The sequence below is a fragment of the Manacus vitellinus genome, unplaced genomic scaffold (assembly GCF_001715985.3).
Source record: "Manacus vitellinus isolate BGI_N305 unplaced genomic scaffold, ASM171598v3 scaffold_19_pilon, whole genome shotgun sequence".
In the NCBI taxonomy this organism is placed as follows: Eukaryota; Metazoa; Chordata; class Aves; order Passeriformes; family Pipridae; genus Manacus; species Manacus vitellinus.
In genome coordinates this window covers 13,284,968-13,301,098 of record NW_021939395.1, presented here as the reverse complement: position 1 = coordinate 13,301,098, position 16,131 = coordinate 13,284,968, and the positions used below count along the sequence as shown (strand labels likewise).

General features: G+C 34.4%; 1 protein-coding gene across 1 annotated transcript in view; it reads left to right on the top strand.

The window, feature by feature from the left end:
• DIAPH2 (diaphanous related formin 2) overlaps positions 1-16,131 on the top strand; it is a 122,499-nt gene that overhangs the window by 75,671 nt on the left and 30,697 nt on the right. Inside the window, exon 22 of the mRNA XM_018070707.2 lies at positions 3,082-3,206. Within this exon, the coding sequence (XP_017926196.1) occupies positions 3,082-3,206 (125 nt within the window). The remainder of the gene's footprint in view (positions 1-3,081; positions 3,207-16,131) is intronic.

Sequence of the window (16,131 nt, the reverse complement as noted above, 5' to 3'; positions counted from 1 at the left end):
GTTGCTCTCTTCTGGTGCAGCATTAAATGAAATAATATTGGATTGGCTGCTAGAGAGAGGCTTTCCCAGTAATAGTCCTTGCACAGTATTTGCGTGCCACTGAAGACCAAATGCTACCTTTCATGTAGATTTTTTAGACTAGTTCTACTAAGATGCCTAATTTTCATGTGGAATGATGGGCAAATTGAAGTTGAACAAACCTTTTTCTTGTGAGACCCAGCTTACAGTGGGACAGGCTGTTTAGTATGTACTTTTTGAAATTATTTTAAAGGAATGGCTTTTGCTGCAAGTAGAATTTATGCTTTCATAAATTAAAACCTTGCAAGAGTTTTAAGAAATTTACATGATTTTCTCTGAAAGTAAAAGGAATTCATGTTACCTCTTCTACACATTACTGAAGTAGTAAATCTCTAATAAAAGGGTTTATGGGAGGAAATGCAGATATTTTATTATAGTCTATATATATGTTTCCTGTTCTGTCATCTTGTTAAGTTTGTCTTGCAGAACAACAACTTCATAAATTGTTTGAACAGAAACTTGTACATTTGCCTGGGCTAGGCAAAAAAAAAAGTGAACAAAATTGCATATTCTACATCTTTTTTGGCAATTGATTGTGAATATAGAAGTTACTTATGGGAAGCACAGCTATAGGATGCAACCCTCTTGCTTGGGTAGAATTCCCTTCTACTTTCCTAGTCAGTGTGCACCTAATCTAATGTTTTCTGAACTTAATTTTATAGAACAGAGTTACTGAAAACTTTTCCCACCCATGTTAATCACAGAGGTTAAGACTTCTCATTTGTCATTGTGTGCTGAATTTCACTGCACTTTTAAATTTCAGACAAAACATAACTTTTACTTTATTTTCAAATTGCTGAAAGCAGTTAAACTTCATGTTATGTTGCCTATTTTCTTACCATTTTTTTCTTTTTACGAACAAAATGACCATTTGCATTCTCCTCGTTTACTTTGCACTTCTAGCATTTCCTTCAGTGTTGTTTGTGTCCCCATCCAACTTCATAGAAATATTACAGTAATTCAAGTTCTTAATTTCAAGCAAAAATGTGTTCTCCTTTCTGACCATAATATCAAATGATTAAACTAATGCAACCATAACCTAAAATATTTGCTAATGTTTATTATTCAGACTGTTTTAGTGGTTGATTTCCAGTTTAACTCTTGAATGTGAAGTTAATAACTGTAAGGATACTGGGGTCAGTATAGGTTGCACCCCTCCCTCCCTGGTTGAATTAAGCTTAAAAACTGTTTCACTATAATTTCAAGATTACAAGATTAATAGTCCCTTTGGTACCCAGTATAAAACCGATAAAATTGAAAATAAAATTGAGATAATGGCTGTGATAAAGGCAGCTGTATTGGTGCCTTAAGGATTTGAATGTGCTCATGAAATCGATGTTATGGCTGATGCGAGTCGTTACTTGCAAAGAATAGAGAATTGATTTTGTTCTGGGAACAGCTTCCTTATTTGCCAGATTTTTATTTCCTATATACTGTTTTTCAAACCATCTTGACTCAAATTCCTCCTCCTGCTTAATCTCACATAGTCACAGCACAATTTTTTTTTTTTTTTTTTAAACTACAAGAAAGCAGAAAAATCAACAGTTCTTTAGAAAACACTTGGTGGAACTTCTGGACAAATCACTTGCCATAAAAAGATAGTAAAAAGCAGAAAGCCCTTAAAAAATGAAGTTATGTGCTGATCTTGGCTGCACTAAGAATGCCTGGGTTAGCTGGATGCAGCCCTTCAGCTTTGGCTCTGGAGGGCAGGTGCCTGCAGTCGATCGAAGCGTTGACTGGGCCATTACTGAGGAGCAGGGAACGTGCTGGATGTTCTCACCTCTGGTGCCACACATCAAAAGTTGTTTGTGACACTGTCTTTGCAAGAATTGACCTGATTATATGAGCTGTCACTAAAGATTGAGTAGTTTGTGGAGTATAAATTCTCTCTGAAGCAAAGGATACTTGAAGCATTCGATTTAGAGGAAGGAGGTGAAATGGTGCAAGTGTTACAGTGCTCTTGGGGAAAGGGCTGTTGGGATTGTCTGCTTGTGCTGGGAAGCATGGATTTGTAAACTGTGCAGGAGGAAACAAGGGAAGACAGACTTTGGTTTTGAAACGTGTCTTTTAATTAAGAGGAAGCATTTGTCAAATTGCTCTTTATGATAAAACTGAGAATAAGTGAACCTCATGGATTATGGCACAAAACTCAATATTAGGCATTCAATTAATTTTAGTATTACAATTTAATTGTAACTAAATTACACCAGGAGCTTCTCTGCAGAGACTCTGTCACTTTTGCTTCTGTTCTGGAATTTCTTTGTGCGTGGTATTGCTTTACCTTCAACACTGTGTTGCCATGATTTCTCAGATGCTGTCTCAATTAGTGGTTGTTTATTACAAATCACAGAACTAATGGCTTACATTAGAACAGCTTGTCACATAGTAAGCAGGGTTTCTTTAGAGTAGCCTCTTTGGTTTTTTTTTTTTGTGTGCTGCACTCTGAGTCCTTCTGTTTGATTATCAGGAGCTTTTATTATTCAGACATACCTTTGCTTATTAACACAGGGTTTCACAGCTCTGGCTTCTAGAAATCAGTTTAATTTCAATGTAAGAAAAATAATAATTTTTTTTCCGTGTCTATTCCTTAAATCATTCCTGTAACAGAAATACATATTAATAATAATTTAACCAAGTACATGCATTAATAAGGTAAAATCTCTTTGAACTCTAGTTTTTAATCTTTGAATTAGATTTAAAAGAATGAAATATTAGAATTTTTACCATACACTCAAATAGAAATTGAATAATTAGAACTAATGGTAGAATTAAATGGTGACATTTTAACGTTAAATATGATGATCTGGTATATTACAGTAGATATTTTCACTTAATTTTTATGAAGGGTAGGATTTTTATGAGCAATAATTCAGGAAAATATGGGTCTACTTAATGGAATAATTCTCTTTAAGACTATTTATACTGACATTGTTTTTTTTCCCCTTCTGATACCCTTTCTGGAATCTGGGAACTTTTTACTCATTGTTCTTTTTTTTTTCTTAGTTTCAGCCCAGACTCTGAAGAGCAACCTTGATTCCATGAACCAGCAGATCCAGCGGCTAGAAAATGATATTCAGAATTTCCCTAAGACGCAAGATGAACACGATAAGTTTGTAGAGAAGATGAGCATATCCTTTTTGCACGTCCTCATTGGTGAACTGAACATTCTGATCATCTGGTTGAGTATTTACAGCACTTGAAAACATGTTTTAAGTGTCTTCTTTCATACCTTTATTCTAGAGCAGAGAAAAAAAGCATCAGAGAACGTGCTGAATGTAAGAAAAGTGAGAAAGAAAGTGAAAGAACTGAGTAGAACTTAAAGCATCTATAATCACACTTCCAAGGGGGAAACCAGAGAGCTTTCTGAAAGAAAGTGGTTATAGTGACCAGTCACAGAGATAGTAATATGGAGATTTTTTTTTTTTTTGCCTTAAGGAATCGTTTTAATAATATTTATTTAATCACTTTTAGAAAAATATCAGCAGTAAAGTTGATATTTTTATTATTTTAGCTTCACATGTGTTTTTTTGAAGGGCAGAGTATGTATATAATTTTGTTAATGGTTCTAATGTCATTTTTAACAGATAATTTTAGAGAAATATTTACATTTTTTGCACTCAAAAGTGTTTTGTCCTTTTTAAAATCTGTGGGAGAATACGATATGATGTTGGTCTAACTTGCTTTGTCTCCAAAATTTTCCTATAACCAGCTTTAGTTTTGCTCCAAAGTATAAAGTAACAAGTAAAGTGTGCTATGGCTACAAGAAGCTCACCAAACTGCAACAAAGACTAGACAGAAGCCCTTTTTTTCTTAGAAGAAAAATTCATAGCTATTTTTTTTTTTTGCCCAAAGCACCTTTCTGTGTACGTGTATGGAAGCATTTGGAATGTGGTGAAGTCCAAGGCATTTTGTGCATTTATAAAAGCTCAGATAGTTCTTTTGACATCTCTTCTTTCTTACTGCAACCAGACAGAATCTTGGTTTTGTGGGTTTTTCAAAGGAGGTTAAAAAAAAGGAGCCATTTGCAGCTGCTCATCACATTTAGCAGGTGGATGTATCGAAGAGCTTCTCCCAACTCCCATGCATTTGAAAAGTCAGTTTTAGGAGGATTTACCATCTGAATGGAGTCAGTGACAGAATTTCACTAGAAGTTATTTAATATTTTCTCTGTATGGATTTATTTTAAGTTTCTGACAAGACTGCAGCAAAGTAGCTTAGGGGAGACAACTCCTGACTAAGTGGAAAATTGTTTCTTATTCCTTACATATTCTCTTCCACCTTGTCTTACTTGCAAGGTTAAGAGACTTACTACTAGTAATCACAGTTATCAGCTCTGCTATTAGAAAAAAAGCTCATTTCCCTGAGATACATTCACATCAGAACAACTTATAATGTTACCTCGTAATTGTCCTTTGCCTTGTCACCCCGTGTGTGGGCTGAACTCTGTCACCTCAGCCCCACTTCTGTTCAGAAATTAAATCAACATTCTGAAATGCACCTTCACAGTTGTATTTTCTTGTTAAGCTTGATGGCTCTGGTTTACAGGCTATAGAAATGATTTTTCAGTTGTGCTGATTAAATGTTTTGCCATTTGTTGTTTTGCTACCTGTATATTTATTTATAAAAACAATGGGCATCACTCTAATAGTTTAATGAAGAAAAAGAGTCAAAGAGGTAATATTTAACTTTTTCCTTTTCGCAGTTTATCACCTGAATTTCTTATAGAAGGAAGATTGTCTGACAAAGCAAAAGAGTTTAAAAAAAAATTAATGTACTAATGCTTCTTTGTATTGGCAAAAATAGGAGGGTCCTATGAAATTTCTAAAAATTATTGTTGCAAGTCTCCTGGGCAACTTAACTTCACTGCATGTACCTTGATGTCACAGGTAGATTACCAACACTAGGTAATTAAAATAGGCACATGGAACTGTGAGTGCCTGACAGCTTTTATCAAACTAGTAAATTTGGTGGCTTGACAAAAGAGATAAGCCTGTAAGAAATGAACTGATTCTACCTGAGGATTTATGTTTGCATAATTAATAGATGACCTGATAAGTGGTGGGTTTCTTTTTTAGAAAGTCATCTCTCTTTATATCGAATGTTCAAATTTGTTTCTGCTTATCATCGAGTATTTCAAAGTTTTCTACACTCCTGTGTTTTTTATTAGGTTGAAGAATAGTTCTTAAGGGTGAAAAAATACACCCTGGTCTTCAGTATGTCTTTGTTTTGTTTCATCAGATGGTTAAAGATTTGTTGGTGGTGGCACATACTGAGATTAGAAGGTTAAAGACTTTCAGGCTGAGCATCTCTCCTGGTGCTTGAGTGTTTCAGGGTTACAGCTCTGCTGTAATACAAAGTAGAAAGTAGTATGGTTAAGCAAAAAAAAAAAAAGGGAGATTAAAATACTCTGTGATTTTCTTGCTATATTGAATAACTTATGTGTGATTCCTGAGACAACTTTTTTATGATCCATGGCTGGAACTGTACTTTACTTGAAGAACAGTTTGTAAATAATTCAACTTTAACTGTGAGAGGTTTCTTTTATAATTAGCCCTGCTCATGCAGCACTGGGGAGTCTGATTCAACAGTTTAGAAAAGTAATTACAGACTAAGCCAGGTCTGGCTTTCCCTTCTTATTTCAATTCAGTGTTTGTGCCTCTAATTGAAGATTTTTTTTTTTTTTTAAACTGCAGAGCTCTGAATTTTAGCTTTACTTGCTGTAGGTGTATACACTATTTTCTTTTTAGTGATGTAAGTTTCTAGTTGGAGATTGAGAAAGATATTCAGATTAATGGAGTTTAAATGTAAATGTTATTAACAAAGATTAAAGACAACAGAATGAAAAGCAATTTCAGAGGGAATAAATGGGAAGTTGTACAGAGTTAACTTTTTAATTAATCTTGACATAGAACTATAAATACATAAATAATAAATACCACTTCTTTCTTCCTTCCAATGTACACACACTCAGTGACAAAAGTTTATTCCTCTAGAAAATAGACAGGAGTTCTGAATATTGTTCCAAGGAGAAGGGAAAAGAGGCAGATCCAGCAGTCAGGAAGGCATGTGTTTGGCCATTGGAGTCATGCTTTTTGTTATCCTACTGCCTGGAGAGCATGATTTTGGCTGTATTGCTTTTGGATCATTATATATTTTATAAACAATCTTACATTAATTTATTTATATAATGTGTCCTAGATCTACTAGTTTATCTTTAAAGGAAGAGTTTATGTGGCTTTTTTGGTTTTCAGCTGTATCATTTACCCTATTAAGAGATACTAAATGCCTAATCTTATTAAAATCTTTTTGCCTACCAGAGCAATAAATGCTGCCATTTCGAACTAGCATTTCTTCTAACTGATTGCATACATGTGAAGAATTAAAAGCTTATTTTTAAAGAATTTCAAAATTAGAGGAATGATGAATGAAAGAGCAAAAATTGATGCAGATAAAAAAATTCAAAGCACTGTGCATTCATCTTATCATTAAATGGAACAGCAGCAATTTGTGAACTAATTTTAATTTTCTGTAAGGAACACCATTCATTAAAACAGAATCCTTTTTATGAAATAAAAAAGCTGCCTTCCTGAAAGGCATGTATTCTCACTTGATATGTATTTATGCTCACAGTTCCATCTAATAATGATTACTGCTTCACAACTGAATGTGAGGGGGTTTATTTCTTTACTTGATGTACTTCAATTGTACAGAAATGATCTGGAGAGAAGTCTGCTTTGTGTGTGGGGGACTTTTGTGCAGTGAGAATCTTAGATATTTAATGTGCATTAAACATCAACTGATGATTCTCTTGTAGGAGCTGCACTGCAGCATCTCTTAGAGCAGGCCACTGGGGAAGGAACAAATGTACTCCAGACCAGGATCTCAGCATCTGGAAATGGCTGGGAACCTTTTTCCCCCTTTCTGAGTGACTGAGCAGCAGGACATCAATTACACACTGACATGCAGTGCTGAAAGGATGTTAATGGCATTAACACTCTTGTCATCTCCTAACACTTGGGATTTCCTCCTGCCTTGTTATTGAAAAATAATTCACTTAAAGTGTTTCGAGATGTCATTTTTAGGAAAGCCTGTTTTTGTTTTTCAGACAGCTTGACATGTACTGGTGTCTTAATTTCTACGTGAAAATGTACATTAATATCTGAATTTGTTCATAAATAGGGACTTCTCACAGATAACCCCAGAAGGGAGAAACTTCCAGGAGCTTTTGTATATGTCCCTACATCTGAAGAACTGTCTTTTGTCTGAATGTATTTGAATGTGTTTTTAAATATAGAGGCATTTCTCAGTACTTTGGGAACTGGAAGGAGAACCATTCAATGGTTTTTCAAATTCTAGGTCATGTATAATCTTTGAAACAATTTTATACATGTGCCTTTTCTTACAATATTTATATAAAGTTTTATGTTCTTGCTATCCACAAATATGACATTTGAAAACACTTTCATTTGCAAGTGCAGCTCTTGACTAAAGTAGGTATTTGGGGGAAATTATGATTATTTATCCAGATAAAATACTTTTCCTAAATAGTGTGTAGAGATAGAAATCTACCTTACTGCTTCTAGATGGAGCATGGCTTTTATTTTTTATATTTTAAGTTGCGGTTACATTATACAAATCATTAGCCTTAGTGTTGAGCATTTCTTTCAAGTTAATCTTTCTGCTTACAGTTCAAAACAAACTCTAAGGAGCAGTGAGCAGAAAGCCTAGGTGTGTACCAGGGAAAGGCTTGGTTTAGATCACTGAGTGTATACAGGGAAAGGAAATAAAATTAAAACTTCATTAAATGCTTAGCCAAGGAATTTTTTTGTTGTTTTCAATGATTAATTGAAAATAATTAATTGTTAGTCTTTCTTGCTAATGTAGAGAAAACAGAACAAAACCCACTAAATTCATATTATTGGTACTCTTTGTAAATGAAGAAAGGTCAGAAACAATGAAACTTTAAATCCTTTTTTTTATTCCAGTGAGGAAAAATTTTAAGCTTTAAGCTTCACTCAACTTCACTACTTTAAGCTTCACTCAACTCTTTTGAACTTTAATTTACTCAATTCTTAAGATCAGCTGAGGTCATCATATGGTCTATTTTGTTACCATCCATGAAATAATGATGAACTTGTTGAAACTTTAGGATTTGCAAATGTCAATAAATTACAATGAGCATCCAGCAGTAGGAGGAGACTTTTATGAATTATTTAAGATTTTGTAGTTTTTGTAGTTTGTATTTAAGTATGAGAAATTATTTCTTCAAAAATAAACTTGTGATAAATTTAACTTTTTAATAGCAGCATACAAGAAAAATCCTATTTTTTGCTGAAGTAAAATAGTAAGTGGAAGAAAAAGACTTTACTCTGCCTACTGAAGGTACAGCACAAAGAAGTAACCATTTATTTACTGTTGAATCTTTAGTTTAAGGAATTTTATGTTTAAATGGAAAATGCTTTAAGAAGTAATTACAAGTCCTATAATGCTGTACATTTTCTGCTTTACTGTTAATTTTAGTATATAAATTGTTCATGTTTCAAGGAACTTTTTGAAGTAGAACATGTATTTAAATATCAGGAATACCATTTTTTCCCCTACTACAGACTTGTGTCAATTTGAACTTATTGGTAATGAGACAATAAAATGCTCCTAAGAACTTCCAACTTGTACTATCTGTTCTAGAGGGTTTTTTTATGCAAATTGATCAACATGAGTAAAGAAAAAATATCATGCGGTTGGTGTACATTTAATTTTGCATCTAGGACTCTCTGTTCTAAGTTTTTGTGTCTCTAAGACAGCTAAATTTGTGATTTGAGTATTAGATTTGAGATTTCAGTGATTTGCTTGGCTGTTTGACAGCCAGCATGTCTGCATGCCCCAGATTTGCATTATTTTGTGTTGCCCCAAATGCGAGAAAAGAATCACTAAAATGCACTTTTGAAAAGGAAATTGACAGTGTATCATTTTCTGAGAGGTTACATTTAAAAACCTTTTATCTCTGAACACTCGCCTCATATTTAAATGGGTTTGCTAAAGCAACCAAGACACACTTGATTAAACTGATCGTGCTTGTAATTCTCAGAAGTACATCTGAGGGGCTGACGTGTTTCATCAGCATTGGCAGAAAATCCCACTTCTGAAAGCACTGTGATAGAAGATAGGAAGAATTAGTTTGTACATATAATCTGCTTTACTTTCCCAAACTAGAGGCTTTTTTAGAAAATTCAGGGCATTGGTGAATAAACAGTGGTTTTTTCTTCTTCCATTTTTGCATTGCTAATTGTTTAAGCTCATGGCATCTCAGCATTTTGAATCCTATTGAACAACTGACCGTGCCAAGTTCAAAATCAGATTACAAGCAATTTGGGCTATATTTAGTTTTGTGTATTCAATGGGCATTATTAAGCTATGGGGAAAAAAAACCTCCACTATTTGATGTTGTTGAGCTCACATGTACTAAAGTTGTTTACTTAGTCTTTAGAGAGTATGTGTTCCCAGCATATGAAATGATCTGCTTGGGCAGAGTTACCATTTTGTAGGTACCAGTTTAAAAATAAGATAATCAGCAGATCAGAAATATGACCAGGATCTATTGCAAATAGAAGGCACAGCATCAGAAACATGTTCTGAAGATGTTTGTGCTGAGCAGCACAGCAGCACTCACACACAGCCCCAGAAACTGTAATCTGTTTGTTTATTTATTTATTTTTAGGAGATCCTGTTGTTTGCTGACAGCCATGATATAACTTGCTATTCAATTTGATTTCCAGTAAAAAATGTCACAATGGCCTTGTGGCATTTACTAATCCTTTTGCTTACCTAATTTTTCACCCTGGAATAATAATAAAAAAAATCCTCCCACTAAAGTTGCTTTGAAATGTTTGCATGACTGATGTCACATTTTTTGTGACTGGATATTTGTCATGAGGGTTAATGGACATAATTGAATTAATGTAAGATTAAAGGTACCATTTCTGCTGCCTGTAAATATTCTAGACCTGCAGTGCATTATCCAGTTGTGTTTTCTGTGATGTGCAGCAGGTGAATGCTGTGTATCTTAGGACAAAGTTAACTTATAAAATTCTATTGTTGAAAAAAGGCAAATTATTTTACTGTCTTAATAGAATGAATCTCCTTTTCTAGTCGTGACTGAAAACAGTTGCCTATGGTTTGTTATTTAATACAGTAAATGGCAATGGTCTTTCTAAATTTCTAAATGTCTTCTTTCTAAATTAGTGAGGAAAAAATCAATCAGTTTGTCATGATCCTGTTACAAACCTAATTTCAGAATTGCTTTGCAGGTTTTTACACTGGTCATTTAAAGGGAGACTATTTTCCTTTATTCACTCCTGTGCTTTGAACATCCATGGTTACTAAGCTGCAACCCTTGTAGAGTTAGATATTTCCCAATTAAGATGAGTTTAACCTTGTGGAAAAACAACTTTGATATCTTCCTGCTTGGTCAAGTCCAGTTTTTCTACTGAGACACAGTATAAAATGAAATACATTTTCCTTAAGCTGCCTCTTTGACAGAAGAGGATTGAGGAATGAAAGCTTGAGCATAGTTTTAGCCTTAATTTTTATCCCCTCTGCTTTGTTCCTTCTGAGTAAATACTAAGAAATATGTGAGAAATAGAGATGGAGGAGACTGTCAGTCTGTCTTCCATGTTAAATCTGTAAATTTTAAAAGCCAGTGTGGAATTACAAGGGCTTTTGTAGGGTGTGTGGAGTAGCAGGTTTATCTTGAACCAGAGAACACACTATCATTTGCAAATCTCAAGCCATCTCTTCTGTTTTACCGCCTCTCGTTCTCAGCTTTAATGAGGCATACTGAAGATTTCTGGAATAAATGTGGGTGATTTTCTGTATGTGTGGTTTTTTTAATCACCCAAAGTATGGAATTTTCCTCAAGGTGTACTGAAATTCTATATTTTCCTCTGTGGTACACTATGCATCAAAAGAATTGTTAGTCTGTTTTTATTACAAACCATCAAGTAACAGAGATGCTGTTCAGATATTTCATGTTAATTGTTTAATTTGATGCAGTCTGTGTGTTGCTCAGTGAAATGGAATTTGGAAAACTTAAAATTGGTCAGGTCTAATCTGGCAAGGTTCCAGATGTTTATTTTTATCCTAATATCAGTTTTTTACAGTACTTTGCTGTGCTTTTGCTGAGTACCTGGCTTTATTCCTTTTTTATATTATTCTGTTTTAATATCTTTATATTCATTGTTGGGGAAGGAATTCTACGAAGACCTGCATAATTGGTCAGGAGATATTCCATTCTTTTATGAGCAAAACATGTTATAAGACAACAGAGAGATATTAGTAAATCATTGTTTCAGTGCTTGACCAGTTATGTGAAAATTGTTGATTTGCTTTGAGACAAGATCAGCCTCAGACTACAGGCTTTAAGTGCATAAAAACACAGGATGATGAGAAATAACAATATGTTTAGTAGAATAAGGAATTTCTGAGGTTCTTCAGGGACTGCTGGAAAGTCCATTTTTGTATACTTGCTTCAGAGAGAGTCTGTAACAAAAGGCAAACAGTGTATCAGTTAAATTATCAGATAAAAAAAATCAGTAAATACTGCAGATACAAGGGAGGGAAGCACTGAAGGGTCTCGGATCAGGAATCAGGACCTAATAGTGTGAGAATAACTTTGGAGAGGTGTGGGATGCTATAATGGAGAACAACTGTAATGGACATGTGCATTTTGTGATGATATAGTTTGTTGGCAAGATAAATTGTGCACTATCTCCTCTTTTTTATGAGGTAAAAACCCGAGAAGCAAACACAGTTGGAAGTGCAGTATAGACAATATGTTCCTCATAAAGGAAAATTAATTAATTTGAATTTTGCTAAGGGTGTCTTCTTTATTTTGTTGTGTAGAGATGGCTTTGTGAGTGTCTTGATTTCAGGGGTTTTGTTATGTTTGTACAGATACCATACCAAAGAAATCAGGCAAGTTTGCAAATTGTTTTACACAGAATTGAAAGTAGGACTGGCAGGTTGAGGGGGGCTCTCACAGAAATACATGTGACTGGGCCTGGCGGGGAGGAAAAGTTAGAGCAGAAGTACATAAAGACAAAGAAATATGAAAGAAAAGTGCCAGTAACTCATCTTCATGAAAAATTGTATGATTTTTCATAGAAATATTGAATCTGTGAACTAAATTAAAACTCTGTACTTATATACCCTCAGTTATGTCTAATAGAAGTTTTTTAAAAGAACTTTCCCAGATGGTGATCTTACCCAGTTCATCTGGATTTTCAGGGTCAGCTGGCACTCATTATTTGTTACTTTAATGTTGCTTTTTAAAGGGTTCTTTTCTTCCCTTCTTATTTTCCCCTCAATTCAGATGTATACAGAAAGAATTGTAAATGTGTCTTCTTGCCAAATTCAACACACGGTGCTTTTTAAAGAGCTTTCCGCTTCCTTTATTATCATACATTATTTCTTTTCTTTATTTTTTTCCTGTTTGATTTATCTTTTTTAAAGCAAACTGAAAATGCTTGCTGTGTTCCAGGTGACAACTATAGGATTATATAGGTATAATCTTTACTTGGATTGAATTTGAAAAGCACCTAATAATGTGTCATGTTTTAGTGCATAGTGTTCATTTCTCTTGGAACTACCTGATGTCAGTAAAAAAAAAAATTACAAATGCCTTTGGAAAATGATCCTTTGAATTTTTACTGGTCTGGACTAAGGCGCAGTTTTCCTGAAGTGAATAGTTTAAAATACAAGAACTATGGAGCATTATAAATGAAAAATGTGTTATACAAAGCAGATTATCAATTTTCTTTGACAGTTTATTTCTACCTTCAGATTTGCATTCCTTTTAAGAAGGAAAGGCCTGATGTGAGGGGACAGAAGATTATACTGATTTCTTTTGTATTGGGTCATACTATGAGTCCTGTGAACAGGAGTGTACAGATAATCTGTACATTCCACTGTAGTAGAAATAAAGCAAGAAATTGGTAAATGTCACAAATGGGGAGACAGTGATATGCAGCAATAACTGAGTGGCAATCAAGAACTTCAAATAGCTTCTAATTTTTATTTATTGAAAACATATATTCTGTAAGTTATGTAGTATGAACTTTTGTACATTTAACTGCAAAAGTTTGATTAGAAATTGGTGTTGGATTTTTCGTTTAATCCCTAAGATTATGTGGATTTGCCACATGAGGGAGCTCCATTCTGTTTTGCACCTGGAAGACTGCACCTAAAATTGGGCTTCAAAGCTGATACTGAGTAAGATTGAGAAAGGATCATATACAAGAAAGGAAGAGAGTATAAAAAGAGTCTACGTTGGCTAGCTAATGAGAGGGAACTTTTTGACAGTTATCTACACAGGCACAAGAAAAATTATTTAGGAGAAAAAAGCCTGCTCATTTACAAGATTCTAAAGAATAAAATTCCATGGACAGAATTGTACTTCTATACATCTAATGGAAATCTAACAGCTCCCTGATTGTGAATAATTGCCTGAGGGAAACTGTACCTTCATCCTTGAATTTATATTAAACCAACTTGTCTAGATCACTGAAAGATATTTTTGTAAAGAATTGTGCGCTATTAGGGTGATAATCCATTAGAGATCCATTCTCTAATTGTTGTGTGCTTATTTTAAAATCAGGAATTGAAGGGAGAGTGCATTCTGTAAATCCCTGGAGCTGCAGCTTTAGATATCAAAATCAAACTGTCGTGAGATGCTGCTTTAGCAAAAATGTTGTTGCTGTTCATGGAACTGCTTTTTGCCCTCCACACTTCTCCACTCCTCCAAAAAAATTATTTTTTAAAAACCTAAGTTTTTTGGAGGGGAAAAATGTCACCGAGAAATAAGTGGTGCCTGTGAATAAAGGAAACTTTGATTTCAGATCCTGGCTGCCTTGTGATCATTCTCTTTGCTTTTCTCTCTGACCAGAACAGTTGTTTAAGAAAGAGTGTCTGCTGTCCGAGATAGCTGTACCCCAAACAACTGGGAGTAAAACACAGAAAAGTCAGGAAAGTGAAGTAATCCCTCAAAATTCTAATTGTGTGCAAGCAGTGGTGAGCTTCTAGCAAATAATTGCCCAATAACTTAGTAATACCAAAAATATGGAACCATTTCTGAACAGAAAAGAGAAGGGAAAGGACATGCACCATTTTACTCAAATCATTTATGATGTGGGGTTTTACATAGGCAACTGGTATTCAAAATACTGCTTAGGTGCAAAGTAGTCTCTCATTTTTAGTGTAGTCTTTCATTTTCTCCTCTACTTGAATTTGTGTTTGCTGTGTTTGTGCTTAACAAATCTCAATTTGAATAAATTTATTCTGTGCTTTTGTCTCAGGCAACACAGAATAATTCCCTTTCCTCCTTGATTCGGGCTCTTGAAACATTACACAATCAGAAGTTTTTCAGATTTCTCAAAACAAGAAATTGAGGATTCTGACATTGCAGCATTAAAGAAATATGGGGAGGCGTTTCTCTTTTCCTTCCCCATACTTCACCAACAAAACTTTATCTAGATGAGGTGCCCATCAATCTCCTGATTGAAGCTTGTTAAAACTGGAGGCACCTGACAGCTCAAACATCCCTCGCTTAATTAAATCCACATAAAGTGAGGGAAAACTGCATGATCAAAGAGAAAGGCAATGTGGTTGCAGTTTCTATGAAAGATTTAGGGCACCAAAAGCTGTAATTCTTGTTTCAGGTATCTGATTGTGTGATACAAAGCTAATATAATATTTCTGGGAGTGGCTCCCTTACCAGGCTTTTGCTGAAATACGTATCAACAACTACTTTTTTTTAATTGTTGTTAGAACATGTTTGTCAATGTTTTGTGTTATTTGAAACAGTCACAATTAATTTGAATATGATATGCAAAACAAATTTTACAGCATCATTTTGTTTGTAATTGCTGCATTTTTGTTGTTTTCTTTCTTGTTTTTATTCATCTAAAGAGATTTTTATCTAGTTGTTCTCCAGGGAAGAGATGCTCTAAATCCATTATTCTTGCAATGTTTTCTGTTTGATATGTGCTTGACTATCATGTGTTTGTTGTTGCTTTCTAATTAATACACAAATAGGGATTGTTTGTCACCACAAAAAATGAGAGATTTGTTTTTCAAAAAGCTACAGTACCACTCTTCATACTGTTTCAAATTATTTGAAAATCAAAATATTATAAATGAGAATTGAGTTAAGCACTAGATGATTTCTGTTGTAAAAGCTGCTGGAAAAGCACCTACGAGAAGTACTCAGGGAGTGACTCCTTTGCAGTCTTCTTAGTATGGGATTCCAGCCAGAAATGTGATCCATGACTTTGAAGGATCTGAGCAAAGATCTATGAGTTTTGTACAAGTATAGGAAGATGACCTGTAAAGCGTTCACAGGCTGGAACAATAAACTGGAGAACTATTGATATTCTTTTGTAATTTTAAAGATTCTTTGCCTTTCTTCTGTGCTGTCATCTCACATCCATTGTTGTAGTACTTCCATAGGTTACCTGCTCTGCAGGTCATGGGGATGTTGAAGTACCTGCTGCAGGTCTAAGATTGGGAGGGTGAGATAGTGAAATACGTAACCAATACAGGCCGGGTGTGAAGTTATCTCTACACCTGTATCTATTTCATTCTTCTTCTGGTGTAATCTTCTTATTCCTCATTTTTAACAACTCTCACAGCTTCCATTCAGAACAAATGAAGCTAAATTATCGACCTCTTTTTATCCTGAACGGAATTTTGATGTTCTCCTAAAAGGATGTTTTTCAACTGTCAGGCAACTCAGTTCCTCTCAGCGTGTTTTTACAAAAGGACTTTCAAAATTCTGGTGACTTAATCAGTGGAAATAAAGCTTTGTTTTTGCCAGGATGAAAGGTTTGGTTTGCTTTCAGGGGTACTAGAGCTTTTAAAAACTGTTTTGATCTTTCTGTCTTCTATTAAAAATGGGGAAATGGACTTTGGGGATTATTCCCCTGTTACAATTACAGGAAAAAAAATCTTAACTTGTGAGGTCATCAACTTTCTTTTTCTTTGAATAATGAAACCCCAAAA